General features: G+C 34.1%; 1 protein-coding gene across 1 annotated transcript in view; it reads left to right on the plus strand.

Annotated features, from left to right (window-relative positions):
• LOC117171857 overlaps window positions 1–19,597 on the plus strand; it is a 600,209-nt gene that overhangs the window by 61,074 nt on the left and 519,538 nt on the right. The window contains exons 2-3 of the mRNA XM_033359492.1: window positions 7,905–8,036; window positions 17,719–17,842. Coding sequence (XP_033215383.1) covers window positions 7,957–8,036; window positions 17,719–17,842 — 204 coding nt within the window. The 5' untranslated portion in view covers window positions 7,905–7,956. The remainder of the gene's footprint in view (window positions 1–7,904; window positions 8,037–17,718; window positions 17,843–19,597) is intronic.

The raw sequence follows: 19,597 nt of genomic DNA on the forward strand, positions 1-19,597 counted from the left end.
AAGTCTTCCGTTCCGCGACTGTACATCTCACGCCGTCAAGGGGGTCGCGGAATATTGAGTCTTGAATGTCTTCACAACAGGATTATTCTGGGTACAGCACAATAGAGTTGCAAATGGAAGAGACCCTCTTCTTAAAACGGTCAGGCATCACGAAGAAGTGGGCAAAAGAGCATTTCTATACAAAGCAGCGGAGGAGGCTGCTGAAACAGTCGGAGGGGTAAGCAAAATGCATCAAATCTAATCTATCTCGAGTACTCAATCCTGAAAGCCCGGATTAAGAAAGCAGAAGAGAAAAACTTTCGTGAACAGCTACTCGATAAGAGGATGCATGGTATCTTCCACAGAACTGTGAAGGATTAGTCAATGTCTTGTGAGCTAACGTTTGCTTTCCTTAAATCGCCCGGATTGAAGTCTGGTACAGAGAGTTTCATTTTTGCATGCCAAGACGGTGTCATTTCCACCTTAACATACCGATATCCTACTAGCTCAGCCTAAAATTAGAAATTGTAGAGGGGTGGTACGTAATTACAAAGCTTGTATTTTAATAATTAAATTAGCATAAGTTTATTTTGACCTTAAACATTCACAAGGTAGTGTAAAAACATAACAAGACCTTCTAAAGATGTTATCATAAATTAGCTGAACAACTACTCGTACAATATATTTACTTTTTCAATTGTACGTAAAAGGGATTAATCGATGATACAATAAATGGAATTCTTAGTACAAATTTTAGGGGCCAATATGATAATTAAATTAACCAGCGCTAAAACAAAGAAAATCCGTAGGGCTCGAGGCCATGATATAGTTAACCGTACAAAATTGTGGGGATTGATATCAAATTACTATCGAATTTCGTTATAAAATTTGTGGGGACCGATTCCGTAGAAAAAAAAGGAAGGAACAAAAAAACAAGCAGCATAAAATAGTGGGGATCGATATCCAAGTTAAGATAATTATGAGCGTCAAATTGTGGGGATCGACGTCATACAAAGAGAAAAGGACAACAACAAAACGAGTAGCATAGAATAGTGGGGAACGATATGTAAGGAAACATTATTATAAGTATCAAATTATGAGGATCGATAACGAAATAGAATAGAATACTCATATACAATTGTGGGGATGGTTGTAGAAATAAAATGAATACTGACATACAATTGTGGAGATTAATATCGAATCACAATTAAATAACAATGCGAAATGTTGGGGTGCAGAAAGCTACTTTAGAGAATAGTAAACTACACAAGTCGGTTTTGAAAAAGGGGAGGAAACGATAATAAATTAAAAAGAACGGCGTTAGTTTGGGCGTTCCAGTATCCAAAAAGTAAGGGGAAAGGTTGGAAAGCGATAATAGAGTATATATGCCGGTAGAAAATAATACATCGGGCACATTTATAATCATCTCGGTCTTTAAAGGAAAAATTAAGGATCAATGACCAAAAAGTATAAGGGCCGGAAGGAGTTAACAAATATTTCGGTACTTCAGAAAAATTAGGGGAAAAGCAATTTCACAGTATATGGGCCGGTAGGAGTTAATCAATGTTTCGGTATTTCAAAAAAATTAGGGGAAAAGGCAATTTAACGTTCTATGGTCCGGTATTAAAGTTAATCACCGTTTCGGTATTTCAAAAAAAATAGGGGAAAAGAGTTGACAATTATATGGGTCAGTATGCGAGAATGGGACACAACACATCACAGCACAATAATCCGGTTTCAGCCCTCCAGATTATTAAAAGATTTACGACGACATTTTATTAATAAAAATCACTATAACCGGAAGTTTACAGACGCTAAACAGAGAGATTTTCGTTCTTACCGTTGAATTAAAGGAACGCACGAGATCACATGATTTGGGGAAGGGTTGGCGCGCAGGGACTTAATTTCTTAACTCGCAACGATCAAGAGAGAGATGACTGATGAGATCCGCCTCTGATTTGTCCATTTGGTCGTCATTTCTTCTCTTCTGTAGTTCTTATCAGCTGCCATTGTGGGAGAGCCGAGAGTCGTTTCGTTTGTGTATTCTAGGGCCGGCTGTATCCTGGTGTAGGTGGAGAACGAGAAGCCCCTTTTTCCTTACTGCAGGTGCGGAATGGACTCTTCTATGCTCCCGATAAAGAAAATAAAAACACAGAAAAATTGGCATATAAGCCCAGAAATGTCTGCACATAATAGAAACCTCAATATAGATAACTAATTTGAGGCGAAATTACCTAATCCTCTGTAGAATTAGGGTAGTAAGTGCCTCTGCCAATCTTCAACAGGGACGTGCCATAGATCTCAGATGACAAGCGATAATGGCGTTCCCTTCAATCCATTCTTGGCATATCTGTATTTCCTGACACGGATGTGATAAGGGGTTGCCAAAACAGAATTTTTCCTTTCCACCCCTCGTAGTATATGGATTGACGATAAAAGAAAGAAAGATCCAGGAGTTTATGTGAGTATCGCGGAATTGAAGATATGATGAAGTCGGGACATTGCTGGATCTTAATCGAACGTTTGCGTAGGTGATCGAAATCTGTATAGCACTCGCTCGAGACCGCGGAATTAGGAAAGTAGAAACAAAATTAAAATAGCCCTATATCATTAAAATTAACATAAAAATTGTATACCATAGAGGAACCAAAATCAGAAAAATAAAGCATAAAACAGATATAATGAGTTAAAACATAACAATATACAGGAGTGTTGAATTTTCCCTACTTTCGGAGTAAACACGAGAGCTTCATAGCGATGGATAATTTTGTTAAAAGACAATTTTTGAGTTGCAGAAAATATGCAACGTCACATCTTTGTTAAAAAATGCTGTAATAATGACCTTGACATTCTTGAAAAAATATTTTACCTGGAGAATTATTGAGCTGTTTCGTTACTTTTTGGACACCCTATATAAAAGAGCAATGTGGTATCACATTTTAGGACCGCGGCTGCATGAAAAAACGGGCTGCTGGCGCGTTAAAATAGTGGTTGTGTTAACTCATTACACGTAATGCAACATCTGTCCTACATATCTTTTCATGTAGGTCTTGCGTACGGAGGCTTAACCCAGATGCTCTTTACAGAGGACCAAGAGAGTACCAGAAAAGTCGTCTATTCTAGGGTCCTAGACCCTCTAGATAGAGGACCAAAGGTAAGAGTAAAAGGAAAGATTTCGGATCCTCTGGAAGGTGATCGAGTAACAGAAAATCGGTTAAACTAGGGTCCCAGACCCTCTAGACAGAGGACTAAGAGGCAATACGAGAAGGAAAAATGCCAGATCCTCTTGAGAGAGGAGAAAGAGGTAAGAGTAGAAGGAAAGTTCTTAGATTCTCTTGACACAGTACGGAGAGGTAGGAGTAGAAAGAAAGATCCCAGATCCTCTTGATAGAGGACTGATCGACTGAGCCTTTTATAAAAGGAAGAGAGGAAGGAGACGACGCAGTTAAGAGAAGGAAAATATAGTAGGGAAAGAGATGAGGAATAGGACATAACAAGGAAAGAAATAGTTCAGGTTTTATGAATAATGAAGGATCGAAAGGCACCTGGTATAGATGAGATTCCAAATGAAGTATGGAAATATAGAGGGAAGAAACTAGAGGAATGGGCATGGATAATGCGTAATCAAGTATGGAGATGAAGGCGATGGTCAGCATTATGGAAAGAAGGAGTATTTATACCAATAGTGAAGAAAGGCAAAGGTGAGAAGGTTAAATATTATACGGGTGTGACGCTGATGCCAACACTTTATAAAGTATATGTAACTGTTTTGTCGGAGGGATTGTAGATAGAAGTTGAAGAAAAAAAGATTGAGCCACCGAATTAGACAGGGTTTAGAAAAGAAATGGGGGGTAATGAACAACATATATGTTCTGAACTATCTAGTAAATAAGAAGATTGAAAGGAAAAAGGGGGGTACGATAGCAATGCCCGTGGACTTAAAGGCGGCGTATGACTCATTACACCGAGGGGAAATAGAAAAAGTAATGATAAAATAGGGGATAAGACAGGGATTAATTAGAGAAATACTTAGATGGGAAAAAGCAGAATTCAAATTTAAAAAAGACAAGGATAATGAGGTTTAGAAAAGGAGGGGTGAGGAAGAAAGAATGGACCGGCAGATAGATAAAAAAGCAGCAGGGGTATTGAAATAAATACGGAGAATAGAAAAAAGAAGGTTATCAAAAAATTGCAGAAGGAGAATATGGTTATTTGATACGCTGAAGGAGGGCATGGAAATTTGAGACGAAGCTGAGGGATTCAAAGGGAGGAGATTTGGCGAGAAAGTGTTTCATGCAGGTAGAAGTGAGGAGAGGGAGGGCAATCGAATTAACGAGATGGGAAGATGGAAGGAGGGAGTTTTCAATCCTAGAGAAATAGAAGAATTGACTGGATTAAACTATGAAGAATTGGAAAAAGAGGAGAGGAAAAAACAATTAATTGAAATATGGGAGATGATTGATGAATCAAAATACAATAAATGGTATGAGATGTTAAAAAAGGAAGGAGTAACAAAGTATTTAGAAAAGGGTTGGGAAGAGAGAAGATGGACCAGAACAGCAAGATTTAGACAGCGAAACGAGGTGAGGAAGGGGATGTATTCGGCAAAAGAAAAAAACAAAAAGCTTAAAATATACAAATGGGAGAAAAAAAGATGAGTGCATGTATGGGAAGGATGTAGGAGAGGAATAAAAATGTAAATGAAAAAGAAAACGGAAGTCGCTTGAATTAGAAGCGTAAAGATTTTAAGTAATGGTAATGTGAGAGTCAAGTAAACTAAGATGCGTTTGCATTCTTATGCTCTGTCTGTTTCTTTCTCGCTTGCACTCTCGCTTTCGTTCGTTCGCTCATTCGTTTTCGAAAAAGTCCTAAATTGCGCTATCAAAGAAAATAGAGATAAGGAACTAGATATGATTCAAACCCTTAGAGGACATATTATAAATAAAGAAGAAGAAGGAAATTTTAAAAAGTGTTAAAAAATTCAAAATGTTTCAAATTTATTTGAAAATATTCGCGAAATTCTGTAGAATTAAAAGAAATATGTGCATCATAATCCAGTACTACTTCAGCCGTCGCATCGACTATTGTTGCTAAATTTGGAAATAGTTAAAAAGAATGTAATTTTTTCTCATGAATTCAGTAGTTCGCGGTTAACAAAACTGATAAGTTTGGAAGAAGTTTGAAAGAGTTCCATGTTTATAAAAGAGTTCAGAAAATAAAAAATAAATCAAGTTATATCCCGAATTATTTAAGAGAATTCAAATACCTTTAAGAGAATTAAAAATATTACAAATCAATTTCACGAACTCCAGAATTCTGCAGAATGCCAAACACTCTCAACGAATTTAAAGTGTATTTTAAATATTTCACGAAAATAAAAAAACCTTTAAAAGAATTTAAATGATATAAAGTCAATTCGAAGATTTATTACAGAATTCTGCAAAATTAAAATAAAACAAGCACATCCTAATCTAGTAGTAGTTCACCCGTCGAACAAACATGCTGATTTTGGAAATAGTTAATAACAATGTTAGGTTTTGAGAAGAATTCGAAAAATTAAAAATAAATCATTTAATATTGTGAAGTATTGTTAATCATGTGAAGTCTAAGGAATCGAGAAAATTTTGCTGAATTCAAAAGACTTAAAGGAATTTTCTCGCTTAGAGTAGCATAAACCCACTATTTGTAAAGTGTTCTAAAATTAAAGCTGGACCTGTCCTTTGCTCAGGATGGCGATTGGCGATTTCTCATTTGAATTTTTTTCTGATGAAAGCAGATAGAAGATAAATAGAACCAATCACCATACTTAGAAAAGGACAGGTCTAATTTCTGAATTTGTTCTCTCTTTCTATTCCCTGTTCAACTTCCGACAGCCGTAGCCAGCGGTCCAGTATTTATGTCGATGGGTGTAATAGTTACTTTGTCAGGTTTGACTCTTGGCGGCTTAAATGGAAAGTTTTATGTATGTATGTTTCGCAGTTCATATTGCTGATTTGGCATTCACGATTTATGGTTAAAGACTCAAGAGTAAGTGATTAGAGAAAGTTGGATGGCCCCACTGTGATTTATCACTGAAATAATTTTGGTCACTCCGCTACTTGTCTTCAACACTTGTGGGGACCCCTATGACTGGTCACAGAAATAATGTTAATCAAATCCCTACTTATTTCTAGGATTATGTAAGGACAGGAAGTTTATCTCAGAATTTTATATTTTGAATCCTTTCGAAGTGTAAAACTTGTCTTGTTCTTCCAGTGCAATTTCTTTTTGTAGATGTCATTCTCATATCTTAAATTTTTGCCTGTCAAATTAAAAACTTTTTGACGAATACAATAAATGTATAGTATCGACAGAAAGTTTGGGTACATTTTCTTTGACCGTTTGAAAATGTGTACTTTACTTCAAAGAAGAATATCTGCGCAGAAACTAAATCTACGACATTGTAGAAAGAATCGTTTGAAAAGCTAGGAAATTCCGCATAAAATTAGCCGACGTCGAAATTACTTTAATGAACGAGTCCAAAAATCTTATTTTTCAATGGTAAACGTTTTTTCTAGTTACATGAACATTTTGAAACTAGGGATTCAACTCTTTGCTAAATCTACAAAGTGTTCATTAAAGCCAAAAAAAATTAACTTTCAAAATAATTATTTTTTAACTCGTTTATTAGAAAAATTTAAACGCAGGTACGATGGTTTGACGAAAACTTTCTTATGTTTCAAGCGATTTCACTTACAAAGTAGTAGATTTAGTTTCTGCACAGATATTCATATTTGAAATAAAGTATTCATTTTCAAATGATCAAAGAAAATATAAACAAACTTTCTGTCGGTAGTGTAGAAATACGCAACTATTTCTTGTTCTGAATCCTTCTCTAACAAATGAGGGCATTACTACAATGTCATTGGTCGACTTCCGCCAGGAAATAATCCTCCTTTTAGAATTTTTATTTTCCGTAAATATTGAAAAATTAAAGGAAACATAAAAATGATATGTGTAAATCTTCCTCAATCCATAAAAATTGTTTGTTTCAAGTTTTAGACTCGTATGTATAATGACGTGATAGAACACTACAAATGATATTAACGTGAACCTTATAAACTCCTATTTTTATCTCCATTGGCCTGGGGCAACCGGACTTTTAAAAAGTCGCGACACAAGAAGCACGCGAAAAACAAGCAGTAGAAAAGAAAAAAGTTTATATGATAAATAGTTTAAATAAGAGAAAAGCAAATAAAGAACTCTGAAGCTGGTTTAAGCGTTTCAGGTTCTGCATCCAGATTTCTCCAGTTTTTCAATGTTCAATTCTTAAAAAGTATAAAAAGATCATATATTTTCAAGAAATATAATCATCCTTAAGTTTTTGCATGTCTTTGAAAACCGTTAATTAAACGCCTAATTTGGTTTGATTCCGTAGCAGTAAGTTTTTATTAGCAAATGGTTTGCACACCAAAGGGTACCTACTTTTTCCTCACAAATTTATGGTAACCTTGTGAAACAAAAAATTAATATTCGGTAAATTACATGAAGTGAGAATAATTCACGATTTGCGTTCAAAACTGTTCAAGCATTAAGAGTTTATATTTCTGAGCAGTCAGTATGATTGGATTTTAAGTAGCTATATATTCGAAGTGTGTCAGGCCAGGATGGCCTACTCCTTCATTTTTTGCCTCCACTTACACATTTGCATCACCATATCAGTGTAACTAGTTTATGCCTACGTACATTCCTCTCTACTAAGCTATCAGTTGAATGTACCATTACCACACCATTTACCTCCATGTAAAAATTGGTCTAAAACTTATCTTTGATTTTTAAACAGTAAAATATACCGAGACATTGGGAGGTTTTTTGAACAGTTTAATGTACAAACCAATTCTACATTATAAGTCTGAAACAATTTTGTACTTTTGTTTATGTTCTAGGTTCATCACTTTATTGCGTTTGGCAAATCAGCCCGGAGTCGAAATTAAGAAAATGGGTTGGGTTCTCACTGGCTTAGGAGCTGGTGTGGCCATTGTTCTAGTAGCCGGGGTGGCGCTCGTACTTTGTAAAAGGTATTTTCATTATGTATTTATTCTAATAAAGTACCCAGGGCTGGTCTTATAGGCACTCATCATTGATCCCCATATTTTAAAAATGCGTAACAAGACCTCTTAAATTGGCAGAATTCCGCATATGACATTTCATTGTCATTCCATTGCCCTAGTATTAGGCCTTGAATTCGTACTTAGTAAAAGGTACTTGCATTTTATATTTATTTTAATAATGTCCACAGGGCTGATTAGATATGTATAATTACTATTGATCCTTATATTTTAAAAACACGTTATTAGGTCACATAAATTGACTGAAATCCACATATAAAATTTCATTGTCATTCCATTGTCCTAGTAGTCGGGTAGCCTCGTACTTTGTAAAAGCTACTTGTATTTTGTATTTATTTTAATAAAGTCCCCAGATCTGGCTGGTTAGGTAATTATCGTTGATCCTTATATTTTTAAAACACGTACGTAGTTCACTTAAATTGACTGATTTTGTATATAACATTTCATTGTCATTTCATTGTCCTAGTACAGGGGAATGCATTCATACTTTGTAAAATGTACTTGTATATTGTATTTATTTTATTAATGTACTTAGGGCTGAATAGATAGGTTATTATTGGGAATCCTTATAAACTAGCACCTCTTAATTCTGTACAGATCGGGACTGTGTACGGATTTTAGAAAGTACGACGCAGGTATAAAGTCGGTATACAAGGCGGCGCGAGCGTCGCGTTGTACCTACATATTACGGGCGCCTGTATTCGAGAAAAATGCGATTTGATACAGTGCTGAAACCCGTGCAGAAATTTCGAAAGGACTCTAGAGGGGCTTTGACTTGTTTTCGATATCTCCAATCGGTTTATAGTTAGGAAAACTAGTCGGATCCTGATCACAAACGTAACGCTAATGCCATGGAGCTCCTGCTATATTTTCTATTAGGGTTCTAGTGAAGTCAGCCCGCCTACAGTTCAGTTAAAGAGAAGGGCTTCTGCGGAACTCCTACGGGGAACTTTCACGCTACTGGCAGCCAGTACTTTTATTAGAGTGAATACATATATATCATTTTCAAACGTTATATTACAAATAAAATTTCTGACGCAACGGGGTATCGAACAGATATATCTATACCTAAATCTATCGCCTAACAGTCGGGCGTCTGAAGGCGCTTCCTCAGGCTTGAAAATTAGCCCATGTATTACTCTGACAAACTTTTCTCCTACAAATCTAAATTGTATGATTTCATATGTCAACAACAGAATATAAATGCCCAAATGCAGGACTAACTATAGAGCTTTTTTGAAAAATGGCCTGGTTCTTGTTTTATTCCAATTATTTGAAAATTGATGCATTTTTTGCGCCTGGGAAGTAGCAAACCACAACCATAAGTGTACTCATGGTGAACTTAGTATTCGGGCCTCTGCCTCTCTGTGAAACTGCAGATGGTCTAGACTTTAGAGTGTTATTTTTTCCACGATACTTAAAACATCGTAAACCCAGGATCGAGCCCAGGATTTAGATTGAGTGCCTGTCATGCCTTACTCAACTTCCCTATTGTTAGAGATTACAGTCGGTTTAAAGAAATTAAAAATAATCAAATATTAAGGAATTTAATTTTAATATGCTGCATTTGGTTCATTACATAACGTAGAATTTGAACAGTTTTGAATGCGTAATGAATCGCATATTTGAAATATGTGTTTTCATGTCTTTTATCGGGTAAGGATTGTGTTCCATTTTCATTCTCTCCAGCAAGTGAAAATTATGGAAACAAAGCAATGCCATTGAATTGCATCAGCTGACTTTGAAAGTTGGAGTGATTTGAACGCTATCTGCCGACTATAATTTTCGAGCAGATGAATATGAATTAATTGTGTACACTAAATTCGGTAAATCAAGTCAATTGCATTGTAGAAGTATTATGTTCATAAAACCAATCATATTGAATGGTATCAAAATTTGATGTTTGTTGCAGATTTGTTAAAATAATTGTTAGAATTATAATAAAATAATAATTAAATAAATATAAATAAATGATCAATTCCGTTTCGTTCAGTCCCTTCTTTGACTACACTTTAATCGCATTCTAATCGTTTCGCTGGCGCTGTACTCATTCCAATTGCTCTCTTTATCACATTTTGATGTCCTTAAGCACTAAAATGATATATTCAAATATACGATAGAAAACCAATGGAAATGTTTTCAATGTAATGAATTCGAACCTTCTTACCGGGTTCTCCGATTATTCGACAAAAAATACTGAAAAAAAAGATGCTGTGCACAGAATTGGAAACTGTTGAATCGAAAAAGTATGGAATTTCCATTTATTTTATTTTCATTTTCTAATTTATTTCATTTATTCATTAATTTATTCATTTATCTTATTTCATTTTATTATTTTAATTTAATGGTGACAATTTTTAACTGAAAACTCTGAAACCATAGACAATTATAATTTTCCTCTATCTATCTATATATATATTAATCTTTATTTGTTTCAAATACAACTACTTGCGTCACAATGAATGTGCTCTTGGACAGAATTGATTACATTTATGCTTTAAGATTCATATCTTGTGGTTCAATTTCATTGGTTTTCATTCGAAAAATTAAAATATTATTAACAGAAAACGGAAGAGCCTACTTTTCCAAGGTGGGGACCTAGTCATAGAATTATAAAATTAAATGGCACAATGTGTACAGTTTATAAAACGTTAAAATTTAATAAAAATTATTAATATATTGCCAATCGATTTAAAAGATGGAGTGTTTACAAAATAAATCCATACTAATAAATTTTTTTTCAACCCCACCTCATCCCCACAGCGCCCCAGATATGACGCAAAAATAAAAAAACTACATTATTACGTTAATTATTTTTAATGTTTAGTGGGTTCATGCCAGGAAGGTCATGTACGGATCAAATATTTAGCTTAAGACAAATCACAGAAAATGTTTGAGAGTAGGAAAAAAAGTTTTCTCTGCAATTGTTGACCTAGAAAAGACTTTTGACAAGGTAGATAGATGTAAACTTTAAGAAGTCCTGAAAGAGTATGGTGTCAATGGATGACTCTTATAAGCTATAAAAAGAATTTATACGGGTAGCAAAACGAGTTTATATTATTCATGAACAAGGGTTTATGAATAGCTCTTTTCGACGAAGAAGGTGTGGATCTCGAAACAGTAAGGGTACGTGGGTTAGCGTTCGCAGATGATAAGGTTGTTATGGCAGAGTCAATCGAAGAATTACAAAGAATGTTGCATAAACCGAATGCAAGCATCAAGAGCATGGGCCTCAAAATTAATGCAAATAAAAGAAAAACTATAGTACTCTAAGAAAAGAATGAGAAAACACTATACAATATTTCATTAAATGATGAAAGAATTGAACAAGTTGATAAGTTCGTATACCTTGGTAGCTTATTTACTAGGGACGGGGGATAGATGAGGAATTAGACAGACGCATAAACAAATGTAAGAAGGTTATTGGTAAAGCAGGGCCCCTTATCAGATGTAAAAATATACCAAATAAAACTAAAATGGCAATACATAATTCTATATTTGTACCAACTGTACTATACAGTAGCGAGACATGGACTTATCAAGAAAAGGATAAGAGTAAAATTAACGCAATTGACATGCGATTCATGCGCATAATATGCGGGATAACTCTGATGGACAAAGTAAGTAACGAGATGGTTCGGGCATGTTGAGAGAATGCCAAATGAACGACTAACGAAACAAGTGTATCAAGGTAAAGTGAATGGCAATGTGCCCAGAGGCAGACCGCTCAAAGAATGGTTAGAATGTGTGAATGAGACCCTAGTTAGAAGAGACATAAGAAGCTGCTAAAACACGAGAGCCTGCACGAAAAAATGCATGGACGTAAAAGAAGCTAGAGAAGTATGCAAGGACTGAAAAGTATGGCGGCAAATAGTTAATAAAAAGAGTGGCAGTAGAGTGAATGACGCTTGCAACCTGGGTTGGAGTAGTGTTGCGGAACGAACGTGTTATTTATATAAATAACACGAGAATTCTGGATCAATCTGAAAATTGTATACGTCTTCCTCATATTACTCCTTTCCCCACCGAGTGAGTCACGCCTACCCCGAAAGGGAAACGGCTTCATGGTGTAATAAAAATAAACCGCTTTTCTTCTGTCTTTTTTAAATCGTTTCGTCGTTATCTAATGAACCGAATGCAGAATATTAAAATTAACTTGCTTAATATTTGATTATTTTTAATTTCTTTGAACCGACTGTAATCTGTAACAATAGGAAGGTTGAATGAGGCATGGCAACCACTCAATCTAAATCCTGGACTCGATTCTGGGTTTGCGATGTTTCAAGTATCGTCGAAAAAATAACACTCTAGACCACCTGCATTTTCAGAGCGAGGCAGAGGCCCGAGTACTATGTTCACCATGAGTACGCGCATGGTGGCGCATTACTACATTGTTAAAAATGTTTGGAGTTCTTCCACACATCTACCAGAATTCTACAATAAAAGCGTAAGGTAAAATTGAAACCATGGTATTGGAATGACTAAATTGTAATACATGTATGTAAGTGTTGTAAATCGTGAAGTCATCGTCCAGCATTCCAATACATGTATTAGAGCGTTTGTAAGACGAAAATTATGCACAAGGAAATTACCAACACAGGCACTTTAAAAAATTTAAATTTTGTGAATAATGAAAACAGTTCAAAATGGTTAGTCGATGACCCAGGTGCACCAGGTCGCGCCCCAGGTATCTTAGCACGTATTTTACGAGAGCTTTTTCAAAATTTAGATCGTTTAAACAGCCAAAATAACTAAAAATTGTGAGTTGACGATCCGGGTGCACTAGGTCGAGTACCACGTAGCTTAATACGTATGCGACGAGAACATTTTGAAAATTCATATTTTTTGAATAATGAAAACAGTAACAAATGTTCAGTCGGCGACCCGGGTGCACAAGGTCGCGCCCCAGGTAGCTTAGCACGTATTTTTACGAGAACTCTTTCAGAATTTAGATTGTTCCAAAACCCAAAATTACTAAATACAGAAGTACATCAGATCGAGCTCCAGGTAGTACGATACGTATTCTGCGAGAACCTTAAAAAATTTCAAGTTTATGAATAATGAAAAAAAATTCAAATGCTTTGTCGACGATGCAGGTGCACCAGGTCGCGCACAGGTCGACTCTAATTTTTAGTAATTTTGGTTGTTAAAATAATCTAAATTTTGAAAAAGTTCTCGTAGAATACGTACTGAAGTACCTAAGGAGCGACCTGGTTTACTCGAGTCGTCGACTGACCATTTGGAACTGTTTTCATTATTTACCAAATAAAATTTTTTTTAATTTCTCGTAGAATACGTATTATACTACCTGGTGCTCGATATGTTGCACCCGAATCGCCGGCTCACAATTTTTAGTAATTATTGCTGTTTGAACAATCTAAATTTCTAAAAAATTCTTATAGAATACGTGCTAAGCTACCTAGTGCGCGATTAGATTCAGCCAGATCGTCGACTAATTAATGGTAGTTATTTTGTCAATTGGCGTAATTTAAATTCTTGAAAAGTTCTCGTCGGATCGTTGGCACACAATTTTTGTAATTTTGGCTGTTGAAGCAATCTGAATTTTTAAAAACTTCTCGTAGAATACGTGCTCAGATACAGGGGGTGCGACCAGTGCATCTGAGTTGTTGACTAACTATTTGGAATTGTTTTAATTATTTAGCAAATTTACATTTTTTTTAATTTCTCGTGGAATACGTATTATACTACCTCGTGCTCGATCTGGTGCACCTGAATCGCCAGCTCACAATTTTTAGTAATTTTTGCTGTTCGAACAATCTAAATTTTGAAAAAATTCGCGTAGAATACGTGCTAAACTACCTATTGCGCGACTAGATTCACCCAGATCGCCGACTCACTAATGGTAGTTATTTTGGCAATTGGCACAATTTAAATTCTTAAAAAGTTCTTATAGAATATGTGCTACACTATCTGGTGCGCGCACCAATGCACCCGAGCAGCGAACTTACCATTTGTTGTTCTAATTTTTCTTTAGCAGGCTTCAAGATATCCAGCTACTAGACTTGTATTATAAAATTCCAAGCCATGTAAGGTAGCATACCAATGCCAGAATTTTGAAACTACAACGTTGTGTATTGCAGCGTTAACTTACGTTTCGGAAATAAGCTTCCAACACATGTAGTGGAAGTTTCCAACAGAAATTTTTAACAGTGTACTTCCCAGGCGCAAAAAATGCATCAATTTTTAATTAATTAGAATAAAACAAGAATCAGGCCATTTTTCGAAAAAAGCTCTCTGGTCAGTCCTGTATTTATCCATTTATATTCCGTGGTGGAAATATGAAATCATACAATTCAGAATTGTGGGAGAAAGCTTGTCAGACTAATACATGGGCTAATTTTAAAGCTTGAGGAATCACCTTAAGGCCCCTCATCAGAATGGCAATCGCGTCCGAATTTTGAGGTCGCGATGATGAATATTTTTGTCTAAGAATAATAGCAGTGACAATGAGAGCTGTACATGCACGTCCATAGCGAGCCTTTTCCCCCCTTGTCAAACTCAAGTCAGCATTCTCCCCGCAGGGCGATGAAGCACACAGAACGAATGAATGCTGGGAAATGTTACGAGATTTCGGCCAGTTAGAAAAACTGACACAATGAAATCATTAATTAATTCAACTTTCATTAACAGAATTAATTAATTCATATAATTAAAATAAATTGAAAAAATAATCATAATAATCAGATAAAATTTGCAGTAATAACGTGGTAGTTTGTAAAAAAATGAGTATTCTGTTTTGAATTTGTAGTAATCTACCCGGTAATAAGCGTAGAATAGAGAAAAATTAATATTTTCAGATTTCAGCGCAAAAGTGAAGATTATTATTCTACTATTTTGAACGCTCAATTTTTCCATCTGCCTAAAATGCCACCAGAAGAATTAGATACCTCCGAAACTAATTCACTTCCATTTCCATAGCGACCGCCACACAGTTTTATATTCTTCCTATGAAAACGTGTTTTCAATATATTTAATTCCTTCTAATTGTACCGGTAACACACCACATAGAGATATTTTTTATCTCAGAAGTGTTAATATTTTGATTTTATTTAATTCCTTCTAATTAGTTCAAAAAATATGGGTAATAAGTTGTTTTAATTCCTTCATGCGAAATATAAGTTCTGACATTTTAATTCTAACCAATTCAACTTTGCCGCTTTAGATCTAAAATTATTTATATTCATACATTTGAATATATTTATTTGGTGCATTTTTTAAGAAGTTCAAATAAATTATTAAAATATAAATAAATATAAATTTGAATATTCTTCGAATTTATGAGTTATAAAAAGATTTAATAATGAAAAATAGGTTAAATAAATGTTTTCGTTAAATTTTACTAAGTCGATTGAGAGGAATAGGAGTTGAACTTTTTCTGTTCCCGTTGGGGGATTTTTAGACGGAGAAAATATCGCCTATTCATAGGAATACTAATTCTTAATTTTTCTGAATTCAACGCTTATTATCGGGTAGATTATACGCTCCGAAAATGCATATAAAACTAACACTGCGTGTTACTACTACTATTCTTCTCTTTTTGATTATTAAACAAATTATAAACATTTTATCGAAAAAATGACTCTGCTTGCTTCAAGATATAGTTATTTATATAAGTTATGCAAAAATTAGACAAAATTATTCAACCGTGCGGGCACAAAATTCAGACGCGATTATCATTCTGATTTCCGTAATATTTACAAAATATCACTTTCATTACTATGAGATAACGGTATGTTACAAAACCTATTATTATGAAACAGTGGATTCATTTATTTTTTATGTGCAAAATCAATTTATTTATATAACTGCCAAAAAATAAATAAAAGATTCAGGAAAATTGTTTAACGTACGCAGGAATAATGGACGTCTTTAGAGAATTTAGTCTGACTTGTTTAAACAATTATTATTTATTTTCACAATTATTTCCCCGTGTTAATCGTACAAATCTTCTGTGTTACCAATTGCAGTAAATAGTATTTTTTACGATGTACGGAAAACAAATGATTTTGTTTAATGTACTAAATATCCCGAGAAAAATAACCTTTCACAATTGCTATAGCTTAAACACACCCATCAGTTTTTCTTGACTAGATATTCTGATAGAGGCCCTATTAGAACTTAACTTCAAATAGGGAAAGATGGGGAAACTTCTGCACGGAAATCAGTACGGTACTGAAAAGGCATTGGCCCATGGAGGCGCTCCTTTCTGAAGTGTGACTGTGTGCAAGTCAAGGCTCTAGCAACGAAGACCGGAATTAAGAGGTGCTGTTGTATTTTAAAAACACTTAAGGGCATGTGACACAGCTAAATACCCATATTACCGACCTCACTTTTTCAGTTCACTGAATGCTTTTTAAAACCTAAGAACTTTTTTTGTAAATAAAATATCGAGCTGAAACTTTGGAAAATGTATTAGAGTACAATAAAGTACGTTTAGGTTCTGCATTTTTCTAGGAACTTCACTGAAAATTATTTCATCTTTTTTCTGAACCTCGACATTTTTAATTTTTTGAACGTTCGAACTTTTTTTATACATAAAATAGCGGTCTCAAACTTTAAAAAATGCAAGAGACTAAAGAAAACTACGTTTAAGTACAAAGCTTAATAATAAAAGACGTAAAAAAAATGCAACTATCAATTCCATTGGCATCAGCCGGTAGCGTTGTATACGAAAATACGAACCCTCTAGAGCCTCGTCTAGTGGCCGCCAGGGTTCGTATTTTCGTGTATGACATTACCGCCTGATGCCGATTGAATTGATAGTTGAAAGATTTTTTTTTAACTTTTATTATTAAGATTTGTACATAAACATAGTTTTTTCGGTTCTTGCAATTCTTAAAGTTTAAGATCGATATTTTGTGTATAAAAAAATTTTGAACGATCAAAAAATGTCGAGGTTCAGAAAAAAGATAAAATAATTTCCAGTGAAGTTCCTACCAAAATGCAGTACCTAACCGTACTTTATTGTAAACTAACATATTTTCCAAAGTATCAGCTCGATATTTTATTTACAAAAAAAATTCTTAGGTTCAAAAAAACATTCAGTGAACTGATAAAGTGAGGTCGGCAATATAGGTATTTAGCTGTGTCACATGCCCTTAATTAGGTCACTCATATTTATTGGATTCGACATAACATTTCATTGTCATTTCATTGTCCTAGTAGCCGGAGGGCACTCGTACTTCGTAGATGTTAGGTGTATTTTATATTCATAATAATAAAGTCCCTAGGGCTGAATAGATAGTTGTTAATTCCTATTGATCCTTATATTTTTTAAACACGTAATAAGACCACGTACATTACTCGAATTCGACATATAACATTTTATCTATGAGAAATAGTCCTACTGTTAAGTTGTCAAACTTTGCTAGCATAATTTTTCATGCGAAATATGATATGTTTGCTTTGAATGCAAAGAAGATTTCAAAGAGCATAAAGAACGAATTTTTTTTCAGTTTTTGCAAGAACATATATAAAAATTCGAAAGTGTTTCACAAAAACAAAATATTTTGTAAATATTCAGTTTACTATATTTTGCAGTGCTACGCTTCAATAAAGGTAAAAATTTCTGTTTCTACGTAGCTAATGATTTTTCTTGTTTCTTTTTTAGTAGCTGGCGATTTTACGTAAGTAGGTATTTTGTCGGTTGGCAATGTGGGCCCAGAAACGTATGGAGTATCTGTGAAGAATGGCTACAAAGACTATCTTGGTTGTGGGCGCCTCGAGAAGAAAAGGTAAGAATTATAATATGAACACTAAAACAATGTTTAAGGACTCTCTAACTTTTTACATTTTCATGTTATAATTTGTTTTGGGGAATATCGTTTATGAAAATCGTAATTATGATTATATAATATTATAATCATTATTATTATATAATGAAAAATATGTTTATTTAGCACATGTATGAAAATTCCACATTACTATGGCTGTAAAGCGAGACGAAAGTTGATGTTTACACCCCAAGAGCGTCAAAGCAATCTTCGCTCGTATGCAGATGCAAATTTTTATTACTTGCTTCCTCACCTTAAAGAGATGAGGCAGACATTCTCACAAATTATCAGAAGTTATAAAAATTTCTTAGCACCGTGACTATTCCCAGTGGCACCCAGTGGCAGGAATCGGGAATTTATTGTTCATGATTTACTATATAGCCGACAATTCTTGACAGATTTTTATGGGTTCTTATAACAAGGCTCATGATTAAATGCTTCAGAATGACTTCAGGCCCGCTTTTTACATTCTCATCATTTATGATTTAGAAAGTATTAGAATTGTCCGAAATTTGACACCACAGGTTTTCAATGGATTTCCACGTTTTGATGCCCCCTGAATCCGAAAATTAAGCTTTTATGATGGCGTCAGTCTATCTGTCCGTCCGTCCGGCCACCCGTTCGTAAACACGATAGCTCTCGAAAAAATGAACGGATCAAATCGATCTTTGGCACATTTGTTTAATGTCTTAAATTTTATGTGCGGCTCTTCATAGTACTCAGAAAACCAAACAATTTATCCCAATGGTTTCTTTCGGTAAAAAGAAGATTTTTAGAGTTATAGCATTTATCAGATTTAAAAAAATCAACCGAAAATGGAAAATTCAAGCCAAAAAACGGACGATATGACAAAATTGAAGAAAAGAAAAAAATTCTTTTTTGAAAGCCTATACTATATTTTGTTCCTCAGAACCAGAAAGAATAGTTTTTACACTGACACTACCGGATGGTTCTCATACACACACATTATACCGCATGGATCTAGATACTATACACCTGTATTTTGCTGCGCAAAAATTTCTCATAGTTCAAACGTCAATACTACTTTTCCTTTTGATTCCACACAAAATAATGAAAAATAAAAAATTCCATTTTGTAGTAAAACTATGAAAGATACGAAAAAAGATGAATAAACAAAAATTGTAATCCCAAAAACGATCTACAAATTTTTTATAAGCCACTTTTGATAGAACACGTAGTTTTGATTTTAATCATGAAATTAAATTAAAAATAAAGATGAAAAGTATCAGAATTGTGCGAAATTTCACAGCACAACATTCAAATTTTGAACTAAATGACGCAAAATACGAAAAAAAATCCCAAAGAGAAATTTTAACTTTTAAAAAAATCATACAAAATGTCTTCTAACTATTATCTAATAGATCTCGTAATTTTGTTTTTATTTATCGTAAGTAATACGCAGAAAATAAAAAATTCCAATATCATGCGAAATAAGCGAGATAAGTAAAAACTTTAATTTTAAGATACATTTTGAAAGCACTTCGAACTTTATATTTCTAGGAATTATTTTGCTCATATTAATGATTTTACTATTTGTTAAAGTTAAAGAAAATAATCTATTGTTAATGTTATTAATGTAGCTGATAAAAAAATTAATAATATTAAAGAACTCAATGACAAAAGTATTTAAAACATATACATGATCATAAGAATTAATAAAAAAATATATGACGTATATCCAATATAAATTTAATA

Source organism: Belonocnema kinseyi, chromosome 4 (assembly GCF_010883055.1).
Source record: "Belonocnema kinseyi isolate 2016_QV_RU_SX_M_011 chromosome 4, B_treatae_v1, whole genome shotgun sequence".
NCBI classification, from domain to species: domain Eukaryota; kingdom Metazoa; phylum Arthropoda; class Insecta; order Hymenoptera; family Cynipidae; genus Belonocnema; species Belonocnema kinseyi.